Source organism: Scyliorhinus torazame, chromosome 1, assembly GCF_047496885.1.
Source record: "Scyliorhinus torazame isolate Kashiwa2021f chromosome 1, sScyTor2.1, whole genome shotgun sequence".
NCBI classification, from domain to species: domain Eukaryota; kingdom Metazoa; phylum Chordata; class Chondrichthyes; order Carcharhiniformes; family Scyliorhinidae; genus Scyliorhinus; species Scyliorhinus torazame.
In genome coordinates, this window is record NC_092707.1 from 220521957 (window position 1) to 220538973 (window position 17017).

A 17017-nucleotide genomic window follows, 5' to 3' on the forward strand; every position below is an offset into this window, starting at 1 on the left:
CTGTACTGCGCTGTATTGTTCTATGTTCTATGGATACAGAGAGATATGGGCCAAATGTGGGAAATTGGGACTAGCTTAGTGGTTACAAACTGGGCGGCATGGACAAGCTGGGCCGAAGAGCCTGTTTCCAGGCTGTAAACCTCTATGACGCTTATTAGAACCTCTGTTTGGATTCAGCCCACTCAGCCAAATTGAACCTTTTACATTGAACAATCTGGGCTAATAAATGAAAGTTCTGATTTGTTCAAGGTAAAACATGTTTGCCTAACTTGATTCAATTCATTGGTGAAATAACGGGGAGAGGTGAAGAGGATAATACAATCGATGGTGTGTACATTGACTTCCAACACAAAGATGCACAATGGATTAAATTTATTTTCTATTGGGAACATTACCCTCATTATGTGGTGAAAGATAACAAAGACCAAGTTGGACCGCCTCCAAAAAACAGGCACATGAATCACAATTAACCTGTGTCCATTCAATGTAATGTAGCCAACATGCCAAATTTGTGCTGCCTGCAGAGTTGAATATTTGCTGTATGCATCCTAACACCACATAAAGCTAGCTGACACTGCTCAAACCCACAGTCACCATGGCTGTGAATTACAGTAGACAAAGGGGCTTATGGTTCAGCAGTCTTTCCCCCAACAGTTAACTAGGATTGCTGAGGCACCCCCAGGGTGTGATAGTAGTTTCACTGAGTATTCATCTTCCATGTCTACCAGTGCTCTTTACAGTGAAACAACTATACCACTATGCTGAGATGGTACAGTCAGCATCTGGACCTTTTAAGACCAGAGTTGCTTCCAAGGTCATTGGCAGTTTGCCCACCGAATGTCAGCAGCTACTGAGGTAACATTAGGATGGGCAAAGATACACAGGGTACTGGCAGCACAGGAATTCACAACGGTGATGCTGACTTTTGCAATTTGGCTTGAGTTCATTTATAAATGTCATTTAGTATACTTATTTTGTGATGACTTCTATTTTTGCATTGTGGCTAAGAGGGTTCTGTAATGGTCAGTAACAGAGGGATGGTAAAGTGTGGGAATGTTGGTGAATCTGGAATTGGGGGTATCATTACTGGTATTGTTTCTGTATTTCTTTTTATAATGCCCCAGGTTTAATTTGCAATCGGGTTACATGCTTTACATAGCATGTACAGAACAGTGATCATTTATTGCCAACTGGTTTCAAAGGGGAAAGTCGTGCAAACATGTATATATCCCACTAATAAGCCTTACATCAATAACAACCTTAACTTGCTGTGGTTGAGTTGAATTTGTCTCTCCAATGCAATTGCAGTTATTTCTCGACACTCACGGAGATATTGATGGGTTTATGTGAGGCCAAACAGCAGAGCAGGAAAAGTAATCATGGCGATTTGCAACTTATGTCATTTCTCATCCTCACCACAAATTGTTTTCTTTCATTACACCTTAATAATCGATTGTGGACTCCCCATTATTTTTGCAGCAAATATTGGGCCAAAGTATTGAAGGAGAATAATCAAATCATGAACAACAGTGTGCAGTCACCCTTTAATTTGATGTTGGTGAAGGGGCTGTGTGAAATGCCTGCTCATTTTTATCCATTGTTATGATTGTAGGATTTGTTGCAACCAAAGTACAAGTCTGATTCATTGCCTTTCAACACACATTGCTATTCCCATTCCCCCACCAATACACAAAGCAGCAATCCCACGCTTTCCTCCTGTTCTCTCCAAAGCGTAGATAAGTGTGACCAGGATGCGGCATCCAGACATTCCCAAGGGGTGACCCAAAGCAATAGCACCACCTTGGACGTTTACCTAGAAAAGCACAATCAGATCAAAAGTCAATCAACACAGCAACGTGTTTTCTAAAGTAAAAATCCTAGAATTTTCACACTGGTTTATCAATCCCCCAATACCAAATGCTCCTGAAGACAGTAGGTTGTGTGGAAGATATGGCTCTATGAGAAGAGGTAGCTTCTTGGTAATGAGTGGAATAATCAAAGCTGTGTCAGCGGAGTAACTTAAAACCACTAACAAAGAGTCATCCAGACTCAAAACGTTAGCTAATTTCTTTCCACAGATGCTGTTAGACCTGCTGAGATTGTCCAGTGTTTTCTGTTTTTGTACCAGATTCCAGCATCCGCAGTAATTTGCTTTTAACTTATTAACATGTCTCTTCCAGCTAATAAAAATATCTACATTGATATTCTGTTCAGAGCGATTTGAGGGATGACTGCACACCCAGGGAGGGTTACATAGAACATAAAACAGTACAGCACAGTACACGCCCTTCAGCCCACGATGTTGTGCCGACCAGTTATCCTAATCCAAGATCAACCTAACCTACACCCCTTCAATTTACTGCTGTCCATGTGCCTGTCTAAGAGTCGCTTAAATGTCCCTAATGACTCTGACTCCACCACCTCTGCTGGCAGTGCATTCCACACACCCACCACTCTCTGTGTAAAGAACCGACCCCTGACATCTCCCCTATACCTTCTTCCAATCACCTTAAAATTATGTCCCCTCGTGACAGCCCTCGTGACATTTCCCCCGAGGGAAAAGTCTCTGGCTACCCAGTCTATCCATGCCTCTCACCACCTTGTACACCTCTATCAAGTCACCTCTCTGCCTTCTTCTCTCCAGTGAGAAAAGCCCTAGCTCCCTCAACCTTTCTTCATAAGACATGCCCTCCAGTCCAGGCAACATCCTGGTAAATCTCCTCTGTACCCTCTCCAAAGCATCCACATCCTTCCTATAATGAGGCGACCAGAACTGGACACAATATTCCTAGTGTGGTCTAACTAAAGTTTTATAAAGCTGCAGCAAAACCTCACGGCTCTTAAACTCAATCCCCCTGTTAATGAAAGCCAACACACGCCTTCTTAACAACCCTATCAACCTGGGTGGCAACTTTGAGGGATCTATGTACCTGGACCCCAAGATCCCACTGTTCTTCCACACTTCCAAGAATCCGGTCTTTAACCCTGTATTCAGCATTCAAATTCGACCTTCCAAAATGAATCACTTCACATTTATCAAGGTTGAACTCCATCTGACACTTCTCAGCCCAGTTCTACGTCCTGTCAATGTCCTGCTGTAACCTGCAACAACCCTCAACACTATCTACAACTCCCCCAACCTTCGTGTCATCGACAAACCCACCCTTCCACTTCCTCATCCAAGTCATTTATAAAAACCACAAAGAGCAGAGGTCCCAGAACAGATCCTTGCGGGACACCACTGGTCACCGACCTCCAGGCGGAATACTTTCCATCCACTACCACTCGCTGTCTTCTTTCGGCCTGCCAATTCTGTATCCAGACAGCCAAATTTCCCTGTATCCCATGCCCCCTAACTTTCTGAATGAGCCTACCATGGGGAACCTCATCAAATGCCTTACTGAAATCCATATACACCACATCCACTGCCCGGCCTTCATCAATGTGTCTCGTCACATCCTCAAAGAATTCAATGAGGCTTGTGAGGCATGACTTGCCCCTCACAAAGCCATGCTGACTATCTTTAATCAAACTATGTTTTTCTAAATAATCATAAATCCGATCTCTCAGAATCCTTTCCAATATTTTGCTCACCACAGACGTAAGACTGATGGGTCTGTAATTCCCAGGGATTTCCCTATTCCCTTTCTTGAACAGGGGAACAACATTTGCCTCCCTCCAATCATCCGGTACTACTCCAGTAGAGAGTGAGGATGCAAAGATCAGCGCGAACGGCACAGCAATCTCCTCCCTCGCTTCCCGTAGTAACCTTGGGTATATCCCGTCAGGCCCAGGGGACTTATCCATCCTCCTGCTTTTCAAAATCCCCAGCACATCCTCCTTCTTAATATCACCCTGTTTCAGTCTATTAACCTGGTTCACACTGTTCTCATGAGCAACAAGGTCCCTCTCTCTAGTGAATACTGAAGCAAAGTATTCATTTAGGGCCTCCCCCATCTCCTCAGACACTATAGAACATAGAACAATACAGCGCAGTACAGGCCCTTCGGCCCACGATGTTGCACCGAAACAAAAGCCATCTAACCTACACTATACCATTATCATCCATATGTTTATCCAATAAACTTTTAAATGCCCTCAATGTTGGCGAGTTCACTACTGTAGCAGGTAGGGCATTCCACGGCCTCACTACTCTTTGCGTAAAGAACCTACCCCTGACCTCTGTCCTATATCTATTACCCCTCAGTTTAAGGCTATGTCCCCTCGTGCTAGCCATTTCCATCCGCGGGAGAAGGCTCTCACTGTCCACCCTATCTATCCCTCTGATCATTTTGTATGCCTCTATTAAGTCTCCTCTTAACCTTCTTCTCTCTAACGAAAACAACCTCAAGCCCATCAGCCTTTCCTCATAAGATTTTCCCTCCATACCAGGCAACATCCTGGTAAATCTCCTCTGCACCCGTTCCAAAGCCTCCACGTCCTTCCTATAATGCGGTGACCAGAACTGTACGCAATACTCCAAATGCGGCCGTACCAGAGTTCTGTACAGCTGCAACATGACCTCCTGACTCCGGAACTCAATCCCTCTACCAATAAAGGCCAACACTCCATCGGCCTTCTTCACCACCCTATCAACCTGGGTGGCAACTTTCAGGGATCTATGTACATGGACACCTAGATCCCTCTGCTCATCCACACTTTCAAGAACTTTTCCATTAGCCAAATATTCCACATTCCTGTTTTTCCTTCCAAAGTGAATCACCTCACACTTCTCTACATTAAACTCCATTTGCCACCTCTCAGCCCAGCACTGCAGCTTATCTATATCCCTCTGTAACCTGCTACTTCCTTCCACACTATCGACAACACCACCGACTTTAGTATCGTCTGCAAATTTACTCACCCACCCTTCTGCGCCTTCCTCTAGGTCATTGATAAAAATGACAAACAGCAACGGCCCCAGAACAGATCCTTGTGGTACTCCACTTGTGACAGAACTCCATTCTGAACATTTCCCATCAACCACCACCCTCTGTCTTCTTTCAGCTAGCCAATTTCTGATCCACATCTCTAAATCACCCTCAATCCCCAGCCTCCGTATTTTCTGCAATAGCCTACCGTGGGGAACCTTATCAAACGCTTTGCTGAAATCCTTATACACCACATCAACTGCTCTACCCTCGTCTACCTGTTCAGTCACCTTCTCAAAGAACTCGATAAGGTTTGTGAGGCATGACCTACCCTTCACAAAGCCATGCTGACTATCCCTGATCATATTATTCCTATCTAGATGATTATAAATCTTGTCTCTTATAATCCCCTCCAAGACTTTACCCACTACAGATGTGAGGCTCACCGGTCTATAGTTGCCGGGGTTGTCTCTGCTCCCCTTTTTGAACAAAGAGACCACATTTGCTATCCTCCAGTCCTCTGGCACTATTCCTGTATCCAATGATGACATAAAAATCAAAGCCAATGGTCCAGCAATCTCTTCCCTGGCCTCCCAGAGAATCCTAGGATAAATCCCATCAGGTCCCGGGGACTTATCTATTTTCAGCCTGTCCAGAATTGCCAACACCTCTTCCCTACGTACCTCAATGCCATCTAATCTATTTACCTGGAGCTCAGCATTCTCCTCCACAACATTATCTTTTTCCTGAGTGAATACTGACGAAAAATATTCATTTAGTATCTCGCCTATCTCTTCAGACTCTACACACAACTTCCCATCCCTGTCCTTGACTGGTCCTACTCTGTCCCTAGTCATTCGCTTATTCCTGACATACCTATAGAAAGCTTTTGGGTTTTCCTTGATCCTTCCTGCCAAATACTTCTCATGTCCCCTCCTTGCTCGTCTTAGCTCTCTCTTTAGATCCTTCCTCGCTACCTTGTAACTATCCATCGCCCCAACTGAAACTTCACACCTCATCTTCACATAGGCCTCCTTCTTCTTCTTAACAAGAGATTCCACTTCTTTGGTAAACCACGGTTCCCTCGCTCGGCACCTTCCTCCCTGCCTGACCGGTACATACTTATCAAGAACACGCAGTAGCTGATCCTTGAACAAGCTCCACTTATCCAGTGTGTCCAAAACTTGCAGCCTACTTCTCCACCTTATCCCCCCCAAGTCACGTCTAATGGCATCATAATTTCCCTTCCCCCAGCTATAACTCTTGCCCTGCGGTGTATACTTATCCCTTTCCATCCTTAACGTAAACGTCACCGAATTGTGGTCACTGTCCCCAAAGTGCTCACCTACCTCCAAATCCAACACCTGGCCTGGTTCATTACCCAAAACCAAATCCAATGTGGCCTAGGCACTAGGCACAAGTTCCCTCCACTATCCCTGATCGTCCCTACTCTCACTCTGATCATCCTCTTATTTCTCACATAAGTGTAGAACGCCTTGGGGTTTTCCCTAATCCTTCCCGCCAGGGCTTTTTCATGCCCGCTTCTAGCTCTTCTCAGTCCATTTTTGAGTTCCTTCCTGGCTACCTTGTAACCCTCTAGAGCCGAGTCAGATCCTTGCTTCAACAACCTTACGTAAGCTTCCTTCTTCCTCTTGACTAGAAGCTCCACTTCTCTTGTCACCCAAGGCTCCTTCACCTTCCTCGTCTCAGTGGGACAAAACAATTCAGCACTCACAGCAAGTGCTCCTTAAACAATCCCCACATCACTGTTGTGCATTTCCCCAAGAACAATTGTTCCCACTTTATGCTCCTCAGCTTCTGTCTAATAGCAGTATAATTTCCCCTCCCCTAATTAAATACCTTCCCATACTGTGTGTTCCTATCCCTCTCCAAGACTATGGTTAAGGTTAAGGAGTTGTGGTCGCAGTCACCGAAATGCTCTCCCGCCGAGACGTCTGACACCTGGCCTGGTTCGTTGTCGAGCACCAAGTCCAATATGGCCTCCCCCTAGTCGGGCTATCTACATATTGAGTCAGGAATTCTTCCTGTACACACCTGACAAAATCTGCTCCATCCAAACCATTTGCACTAAGGAGGTTCCAGTCAATATTAGGGAAGTTGAAGTCACCCATGACAACAACTCTGTTATTTCTGCACTTTTCCAAAATCTGCCACCCAATCTGTTCCTCTATCTCTCTGCTGCTATTGGGGGGTCTATAGAAAACTCCCAATAAAGTGACTGCTCCTTTCTTGTTTCTGACTTCCACCCATATTGACTCAGTAGACAAACCCTCCTCAACTATCTCCTTTTCTGCAGCTGTGATGCACTCCCTAATTAACAGTCCCCCGACTCTTTTACCTCCCTCCCTATTCTTCTCAAAACATCTAAACCCCGGAACATCTAACAAACATTCCTGCCCCTGTGAAATCCATGTCTCCGTAATGGCCACAACATCTTAGTTCCAAGTGCTGATCCATGCTCGAAGTTCATCTCCCTCGTTCCTGACACTCCTTGCATTGAAACACACACACTTTAACCCATTCCACTGAGTGCAACTTTGCCCTATCAACTGTCTATCCTTCCTCACAGACTAGCTGCATACTATTTCTGCCTGTTCAACAGTTACCCTATCCTCATGATCCATAGCTCTGGTTCCCATCCCTCTGCCAAACTAGTTCTAGCAAACCTCCCACCCAAGATATTGGTGCCCCTCCGGTTTAGGTGCAATCCGTCCTGCGTGTACAGGTCCCACCTTCCCCAGAAGATATCCCAATGATCCACATATTTGAAGCCTTCCCTCCTGCACCAGCCCTGTAGCCACGTGTTCAGCTGCACTCGCTCTCTGTTCCTTGCCTCACTTGCACGTGGCACCGGTAGCAATCCTGAGATCACTACTCTGCTTGTCCTGCTCTTTAGCTTCCAACCTAACTCCCTAAAATCACTTTTTAAGATCCTCATCCCTTTTCTTAGCTATGTCGTTGGTGCCGATGTGCACCACGACTTCTGGTTGCTCCCCCTCCCCCTTAAGACTCGATCCGAGACATCCCTGGTCCTGGCACCCGGGAGGCAACATACCTAATCCTTCCCGCCAGGGCTTTTTCATGCCCGCTTCTAGCTCTTCTCAGTCCATTTTTGAGTTCCTTCCTGGCTACCTTGTAACCCTCTAGAGCCGAGTCAGATCCTTGCTTCAACAACCTTACGTAAGCTTCCTTCTTCCTCTTGACTAGAAGCTCCACTTCTCTTGTCACCCAAGGCTCCTTCACCTTCCTCGTCTCAGTGGGACAAAACAATTCAGCACTCACAGCAAGTGCTCCTTAAACAATCCCCACATCACTGTTGTGCATTTCCCCAAGAACAATTGTTCCCACTTTATGCTCCTCAGCTTCTGTCTAATAGCAGTATAATTTCCCCTCCCCTAATTAAATACCTTCCCATGCTGTGTGTTCCTATCCCTCTCCAAGACTATGGTTAAGGTTAAGGAGTGGTGGTCGCAGTCACCGAAATGCTCTCCCGCCGAGACGTCTGACACCTGGCCTGGTTCGTTGTCGAGCACCAAGTCCAATATGGCCTCCCCCTAGTCGGGCTATCTACATATTGAGTCAGGAATTCTGAAGGTCCCTAATGTTTCCGACTCAACTACTTCCACAGGCAGTGCATTCCATGCCCCCACTACTCTCTGGGTAAAGAACCTACCTCTGATATCCCTCCTATATCTTCCACCTTTCACCTTAAATTTATGTCCCCTTGTAATGGTGTGTTCCACCTGGGGAAAAAGTCTCTGACTGTCTACTCTATCGATTCCCCTGATCATCTTATAAACCTCTATCAAGTCGCCCCTCATCCTTCTCCGCTCTAATGAGAAAAGGCCTAGCACCCTCAACCTTTCCTCGTAAGACCTACTCTCCATTCCAGGCAACATCCTGGTAAATCTTCTTTGCACCTTTTCCAGAGCTTCCACATCCTTCCTAAAATGAGGCGACCAGAACTGTACACAGTACTCCAAATGTGGCCTTACCAAGGTTTTGTACAGCTGCATCATTACCTCATGGCTCTTAAATTCAATCCCTCTGTTAATGAACGCGAGCACACCATAGGCCTTCTTCACAGCTCTATCCACTTGAGTGGCGACTTTCAAAGATGTATGAACATAGACCCCAAGGTCTCTCTGCTCCTCCACAATGCCAAGAACTCTACCGTTAACCCTGTATTCCGCATTCATATTTGTCCTTCCAAAATGGACAACCTCACACTTTTCAGGGTTAAACTCCATCTGCCACTTCTCAGCCCAGCTCTGCATCCTATCTATGTCTCTTTGCAGCCGACAACAGCCCTCCTTACTATCCACAACTCCACCAATCTTCGTATCGTCTGCAAATTTACTGACCCACCCTTCAACTCCCTCATCCAAGTCATTAATGAAAATCACAAACAGCAGAGGACCCAGAACTGATCCCTGCGGTACACCACTGGTAACTGGGATCCAGGCTGAATATTTGCCATCCACCACCACTCTCTGACTTCTATCGGTTAGCCAGTTCGTTATCCAACTGGCCAAATTACCCACTATCCCATGCCTCCTTACTTTGTGCAGAAGCCTACCATGGGGAACTTTATCAAATGCCTTACTAAAATCCATGTACACTACATCCACTGCTTTACCTTCATCCACATGCTTGGTCACCTCCTCAAATAATTCAATAAGATTTGTAAGGCAAGACCTACCCCTCACAAATCCGTGCTGACTATCCCTAATCAAGCAGTGTCTTTCCAGATGCTCAGAAATCCTATCCTTCAGTACCCTTTCCATTACTTTGCCTACCACCGAAGTAAGACTAACTGGCCTGTAATTCCCAGGGTTATCCCTAGTCCCTTTTTTGAACAGGGGCACGACATTCGGCACTCTCCAATCCCCTGGTACCACCCCTGTTGACAGTGAGGATGAAAAGATAATTGCCAACGGCTCTGCAATTTCATCTCTTGCTTCCCATAGAATCCTTGGATATATCCCGTCAGGCCCGGGGGACTTGTCTATCCTCAAGTTTTTCAAAATGCCCAACACATCTTCCTTCCTAACAAGTATTTCCTCGAGCTTACCAATCTGTTTCACACTGTCCTCTCCAACAATATCGCCCCTCTCATTTGTAAATACAGAAGAAAAGTACTCATTCAAGACCTCTCCTATCTCTTCAGACTCAATACACAATCTCCCGCTACCGTCCTTGATCGGACCTACCCTCGCTCTAGTCATTCTCATATTTCTCACATATGTGTAAAAGGCCTTGGGGTTTTCCTTGATCCTACCCGCCAAAGATTGTTCATGCCCTCTCTTAGCTCTCCTAATCCCTTTCTTCAGTTCCCTCCTGGCTATCTTGTATCCCTCCAATGCCCTGTCTGAACCTTGTTTCCTCAGCCTTACATAAGTCACCTTTTTCCTCTTAACAAGACATTCAACCTCTCTTGTCAACCATGGTTCCCTCACTCGACCATCTCTTCCCTGCCTGACAGGGACATACATATCAAGGACACGTAGCACCTGTTCCTTGAACAAGTTCCACATTTCACTTGTGTCCTTCCCTGCCAGCCTATGTTCCCAACTTATGCACTTCAATTCTTGTCTGACAACATCGTATTTACCCTTCCCCCAATTATAAATCTTGCCCTGTTGCACGTACCTATCCTTCTCCATTACTAAAGTGAAAGTCACAGAATTGTGGTCACTATCTCCAAAATGCTCCCCCACTAACAAATCTATCACTTGCCCTGGTTCATTACCCAGTACTAAATCCAATATTGCCCCTCCTCTGGTTGGACAATCTACATACTGTGTTAGAAAAGCTTCCTGGACACACTGCACAAACACCACCCCATCCAAACTATTTGATCTAAAGAGTTTCCACTCAATATTTGGGAAGTTAAAGTCGCCCATGACTACTACCCTATGACTTCTGCACCTTTCCAAAATCTGTTTCCCAATCTGTTCCTCCACATCTCTGCTACTATCGGGGGGCCTATAGAAAACTCCTAACAAGGTGACTGCTCCTTTCCTATTTCGGACTTCAACCCATACTACCTCAATAGGGTGATACTCCTCAAACTGCCTTTCTGCAGCTGTTATACTATCTCTAATTAATAATGCCACCCCCCCACCTCTTTTACCACCCTCCCTAATCTTATTGAAACATCTATAACCAGGGACCTCCAACAACCATTTCTGCCCCTCTTCTATCCAAGTTTCCGTGATGGCCACCACATCGTAGTCCCAAGTACCGATCCATGCCTTAAGTTCACCCACCTTATTCCTGATGCTTCTTGCGTTGAAGTATACACACTTCAACCCATCTCCGTGCCTGCAAATACTCTCCTTTGTCAGTGTTCCCTTCCCCACTGCCTCATTACAAGCTTTGGCGTCCTGAATATCGGCTACCTTAGTTGCTGGACTACAAATCCTGGTTCCCATTCCCCTGCCAAATTAGTTTAAACCCTCCCGAAGAGTACTAGCAAACCTCCCTCCCAGGATATTGGTGCCCCTCTGGTTCAGGTGCAACCCGTCCTGCTTGTACAGGTCCCACCTTCCCCAGAATGCGCTCCAATTATCCAAATACCTGAAGCCCTCCCTCCTACACCATTCCTGCAGCCACGTGTTCAACTGCACTCTCTCTCTATTCCTAGCCTCGCTATCACGTGGCACCGGCAACAAACCAGAGATGACAACTCTGTCTGTCCTGGCTTTCAACTTCCAGCCTAACTCCCTAAACTTGTTTATTACCTCCACACCCCTTTTCCTACCTATGTCGTTGGTACCAATGTGCACCACGACTTCTGGCTGCTCCCCCTCCCCCTTAAGGATCCTGAAGACACGATCCGAGACATCCCTGACCCTGGCACCCGGGAGGCAACATACCTTCCGGGAGTCTCGCTCGCGACCACAGAATCTCCTATCTATTCCCCTAACCATTGAATCTCCTACAACTATTGCTTTTCTATTCTCCCCCCTTCCCTTCTGAGCCCCAGAGCCAGACTCAGTGCCAGAGACCTGGCCGCTAGGGCCTTCCCCCGGTAGGTCATCCCCCCCAACAGCATCCAAAACGGTATACTTGTTTTGAAGGGGAACGGCCACGAGGGATCCCTGCACTGTCGGCCTGTTTGTTTTTTTCCCCCTGACTGTAACCCAGCTACTCTTGTCCTGTACCTTGGGTGTGGTTACCTCCCTGTAACTCTTCTCAATCACCCCCTCTGCCTCCCGGATGATCCGAAGTTCATCCAGCTTCAGCTCCAGTTCCCTAACACGGTCTTTGAGGAGCTGAAGTTGGGTGCACTTCCCGCAGGTATAGTCAGCGGGGACACCGGTGGTATCCCTCACCACCCACATCCTACAGGAGGAGCATGTAACTGGCCTAGCCTCCATCCCCTCTTACCTTACAGAATATAGCTGCTGTGTGGACTAACTAGATCTCCGCCCTCCGACTCTGCTCCCAGTCAGCTACACTTCCTGTAAACTCCTGGCTCTCTTCGCACTCTTTGCGGAAATGTCGGAAACAAAATGAAAGGAGCACCTTACTCCCTCCTCACCTAACTCCCTCGGTCACCAAACTCTCACTATCGCACTCAAAAATCACCAAATTCAGCACTCAGTGCAAATTACTAGGGGGCATAGGTTTAAGGTGAGAGGGGCAAGGTTTAGAGTAGATGTACGAGGCAAGTTTTTTTACGCAGAGGGTAGTGGGTGCCTGGAACTCGCTACCGGAGGAGGTGGTGGAAGCAGGGACGATAGTGACATTTAAGGGGCATCTTGACAAATACATGAATAGGATGTGAATAGAAGGATACGGACCCAGGAAGTGTAGAAGATTGTAGTTTAGTCGGGCAGCATGGTCGGCACGGGCTTGGAGGGCCGAAGGGCCTGTTCCTGTGCTGTACTTTTCTTTGTTCTTTGTAGTGAGATTCCACAGGTTCTCGGATAAGGAGCACATTCTACAGTGGGCCAAGCAGACACGGAGCTGTAAGTGGCACAATAGCATCCTGCGGGTTTACCAAGACCGGAGTGTGGAGGTGGCCAGGAGGTGAGCAGGCTTCAATCAGATCAGGAGGATTCTTTTTAAGGCGAAGTTTGGACTGTTATACCCAGCCCGTCTCTGGGTCACGCATGAGGATCAGCACTTCGACTCGCCTGAGGACGCGTTGGACTTTGCGAAAAAGAAAGGGCTGGTGATGGATTGAGAACTTTTGAACTTGGCTGCAACGTTCATGTTTTCGTTTTTTTCTTTTTGTTTCGCTGCTTTTGTAAAAAGTTTCTCATTTTGCGTTTTATGGAAGATGTTTGTGATGCCGTTTGCATTGATTTGGAACCAGCAGTAGAGCTGAGTGAGGTAAGGTTTTCATTTGCACTGTTGGGGGATGGAGGTGTGCTTGTTTTGATCTTGGTGTTTTTCTGTTCGGCAATTGTGTGGGGATTGTTTGACGTTGGAGTTTGTTTGTATGAGTTTTGGGGGGGGGGGGGGGGGGGGGGGGTGGGAGTGAGAGCGGGGAGGGAACAATAGGTGGGAGAATATCTTGTGCCGGGGATGGGGGCCATCAGGGGAGGGACTTGGGCTGAGGGACAGAGAGGAGGTTGGGGGTGGGGCTGCCTGGGGATGGACCGGTGGAGGCGCGGAGCACAGGCTGGAGGCAGGCCTAAAAAAGGGGGTGGCTGATTTGGGGGAGGGGGGGGGGCGCAATGAGCCCCCCAATTAGGCTGATCACCTGGAATGTTCGAGTGTTAAATGTGCCGGTCAAAAGGGCACGTGTGTTCACGCATCTTAGGGGATTGAAGGCGGACGTGGTAATGTTGCAGGAGACGCACCTGAAGAGTAAAGGACAAGGTTAGACTGAGGAAAGGATGGGTCAGTCAGGTCTTTCACTCGGGACTAGATTCAAAGACTAGAGGGGTTGCGATCCTGATCAATAAGCAGGTGGTGTTTGAGGCAGGTAGAATAGTCTCGGACATGGAAGGTCGGTACATTATGGTCAGTGGGACGCTAGAGGGGATGCAGGTGGTATTAGTCAATGTGCATGCGCCAAATTGGGACGATGTGGAGTTATAAAGAGGATGCCGGGAAAGATACCAGACCTGGACTCGCACAGGTTTGTCATGGGAGGGGACTTCAACACAGTTACGGACCCTGGCTTAGACCGGTCAAGCTCAAGAACAGACAGGATGCCAGCAATGGCAAAGGAACTAAGAGGGTTCATGGAGCAGATGGGGGGAGTGGATCCATGGAGATTTGGGCAGCCGAGAGTGAAGGAGTTCTCCTTCTACTCACACGTGCATAAAGTGTATTCCCGGATTGATTTCTTTATTTTGAGCAGGGCCTTGCTGGCTGGGGTAGTGGACATGGGGTACTCGGCGATTACAATCTCAGACCATGCACTGCACTGGGTTGACCTGCAGGTTAGTAAAGACAGTAACCAGCACCCGCACTGGAGGTTGGATATGGGACTTTTGGCGGATAAAGGGGTGTGCGAGCGGCTGAGGAAATGTATTCAGAGCTACCTGCAGGTCAACGACACGGGGGAAATTTCAGCAGAGATGGTGTGGGAAGCACTGAAGGCAGTGGTCAGGGGGGAGCGATCTCGATCCGGGCCAGTAGAGAGAAGGTGGACAGGGCAGAGACGGACCGACTGGTAAAGGAGTTACTACAGATTGATAGGAGGTATGCGGAGACCCCAGAGGCAGGGCTTTTAAGGGAACGGCGGAGGTTACAGGTGGAGTTTAGCTTGCTAACCACAGGGAGAGCGGTGGAGCAGCTGAGAAAGGCGAGGGGGGCGATCTATGAACATGTAGAGAAGCCCAGCAGAATGCTTGCACAGCAGCTTAGGAAGAGGGAGGCAGCTAGGGAGATGGGGAAAGTAAAGGACGGAGACAGGAACCTGGTTGGTGATTCAGTCAGGGTGACTAAGGCCTTTAGGGACTTCTGCAGCAGGCTGTACAGGTCGGAACCCCCTACAGGGCCGGATGGGATGAGGCACCTCTTGGAGGGGCTGAATTTCCCAAAGGTGGACGGGGAGAAGGGCTGGGGGCCCCAATCGGGCTGGAAGAGATAGTGGAGGGCTTGGAGGCCATGCAGGCGGGTCCGGACGGGTACCCAGTGGATTCTTATCAAATGTTCTCAGGATTATTGGGGCCGGTATTGTTAAGGATGTTCAATGAGGCAAGGGAAAGAGGGGTGCTGTCCCCGACGATGTCACAGGCAAACATTTCACTGATTCTTAAGCGGGACAAGAACCCGGAGCTGTGAGGGTCCTACAAGCCGATCTCCCTGTTGAATATAGATGCCAAGTTGCTGGCCAAAATCTTGTCCTCCAGGATCGAGGAGTGTGTTCCGGACGCTATTGGGGAGGAGCAGATGGGGTTTGTCAAGGGCAGGCAGTTGGTGGCCAATGTAAGAAGGCTGTTAAATGTGATCATGATGCCCCCGGAAGGTAGGGAGGTGGAGGTAGTGATCGCAATGGATGCAGAAACGGTGAAGGTGACGGTCCTCCCGAGATTCCAATTTGTATTTCAGTGTCTCCCCATCCTTATTCCGCGGTCCTTTTTAAGCAGGTCAACAAAGTGATCACGGGCTTCATCTGGGCGAATAAGGAAGGTAATGCTTGAGCGGAGTGGGGGAGAGGGCCGGCTGGTGCTGCCAAATTTTAGCAACTATTACTGGGCGGCTAATATAGCCATGATCAGGAAGTGGGTGGTGGGGGAGGGTCGGCATGGGTGCGTATGGAGGCGGCTTCATGTAATGGCACCAGTTTGGGGGCGTTGGTAACTGAGTCACTGCCGTTCCCGCCGGCACGGTACGCCACCAGTCCAGTGGTGGTGGCGGCCCTGAGAGTTTGGGGCCAGTGGAGGTGGCATGTGGGAGCATCGGTCTGGGCCCCAATCTGCGAAAATCACCGATTTGCCCTGGGGAGTATGGATGGGGGGTTCCGGTTATGGCGGAGAGCAGGGATTGAGAGGATGGGGGATGTGTTCATAGAGGGGAGCTTTCAGAGTATGAGGGCATTGGAGGAAAAGTTTGGGTTGGCGCGGGGAAACGAATTCAGGTATCTGCAGGTGCGAGACTTCCTTCATAAACAGGGGTCAACCTTCCCCCTCCTACCGCTGAGGGGGATTCAGGACAGGTAGTTTCAAGAAGGTGGGTAGTGTTATGTGCGAGGCATTTTCAGAATCCCAAAATGTATCATGGAGTTCAACCAACCTCTCCCTTTAATGGATTGCTGCTTTTCGGAGCACACGGCTTGTTCCCCAGGTGTGATATTACAATTATGGTTTTTAAACACAAAACAATGTTTATTCCATGAACTCAACTTAACCCTGTTAATAAACATTGGATCTCTTAACACCCCCTTACTTCAAAGATAACCTTGAAAATATTACAACACTAAATAATCCTTCAGTTATTCCTTTCAACATCCAAGAGAGACTTAACACCTTTAAACAGAAACACATAACTTTAAACTGAGGGGTAATAGATATAGGACAGAGGTCAGAGGTAGGTTCTTTACGCAAAGAGTAGTGAGGCCGTGGAATGCCCTACCTGCTACAGTAGTGAACTCGCCAACATTGAGGGCATTTAAAAGTTTATTGGATAAACATATGGATGATAATGGCATAGTGTAGGTTAGATGGCTTTTGTTTCGGTGCAACATCGTGGGCCGAAGGGCCTGTACTGCGCTGTATTGTTCTATGTTCTATGTTCTATATATCAGGTTAAAGAATATATATATTTTCTGTAGAATGGCAGAGATATATTAGCTTGGTTGACTTCAGCTCCAGCACCTTGCTTTCTTCCTGCAGCTCTCTGGAAACACACAGACACACACACAAGCTGCTTTTTCAAACTGGCTTTCTCCCTTCAAGCAACTCACAGCAAACCAGAACTTCTCAAGCTGCTGTCTCAAACTGGTTTTCTCCTTTTAAGCAGCTCTCAGCAAAACCAGCCAGGCACTTTTCCAAACTGAAACTTCAAAAACAGAAGTGAGCTCAGCTCCTGCACTGTGACATCACTTCAGTAAAATGATCATCTCCATTCCTTAAAGGTACATTGCTTAAACATCCATTTCTTAAAGGGACTCTCACATGATACCTACCCCCAAGAAAAAAAAACCCCGTCAACTT

General features: G+C 47.5%; 1 protein-coding gene across 4 annotated transcripts in view; it reads right to left on the reverse strand.

Moving 5' to 3' along the window:
* Positions 1 to 357: 357 nt before the first annotated feature.
* acat2 (acetyl-CoA acetyltransferase 2) overlaps positions 358 to 17017 on the reverse strand; it is a 224354-nt gene continuing 207694 nt past the window's right edge. For all 4 annotated transcript variants that reach the window (XM_072502534.1, XM_072502524.1, XM_072502515.1 and 1 more), the window contains one exon: positions 358 to 1813. In XM_072502534.1, coding sequence (XP_072358635.1) covers positions 1643 to 1813 — 171 coding nt within the window. In that variant the 3' untranslated portion in view covers positions 358 to 1642. The remainder of the gene's footprint in view (positions 1814 to 17017) is intronic.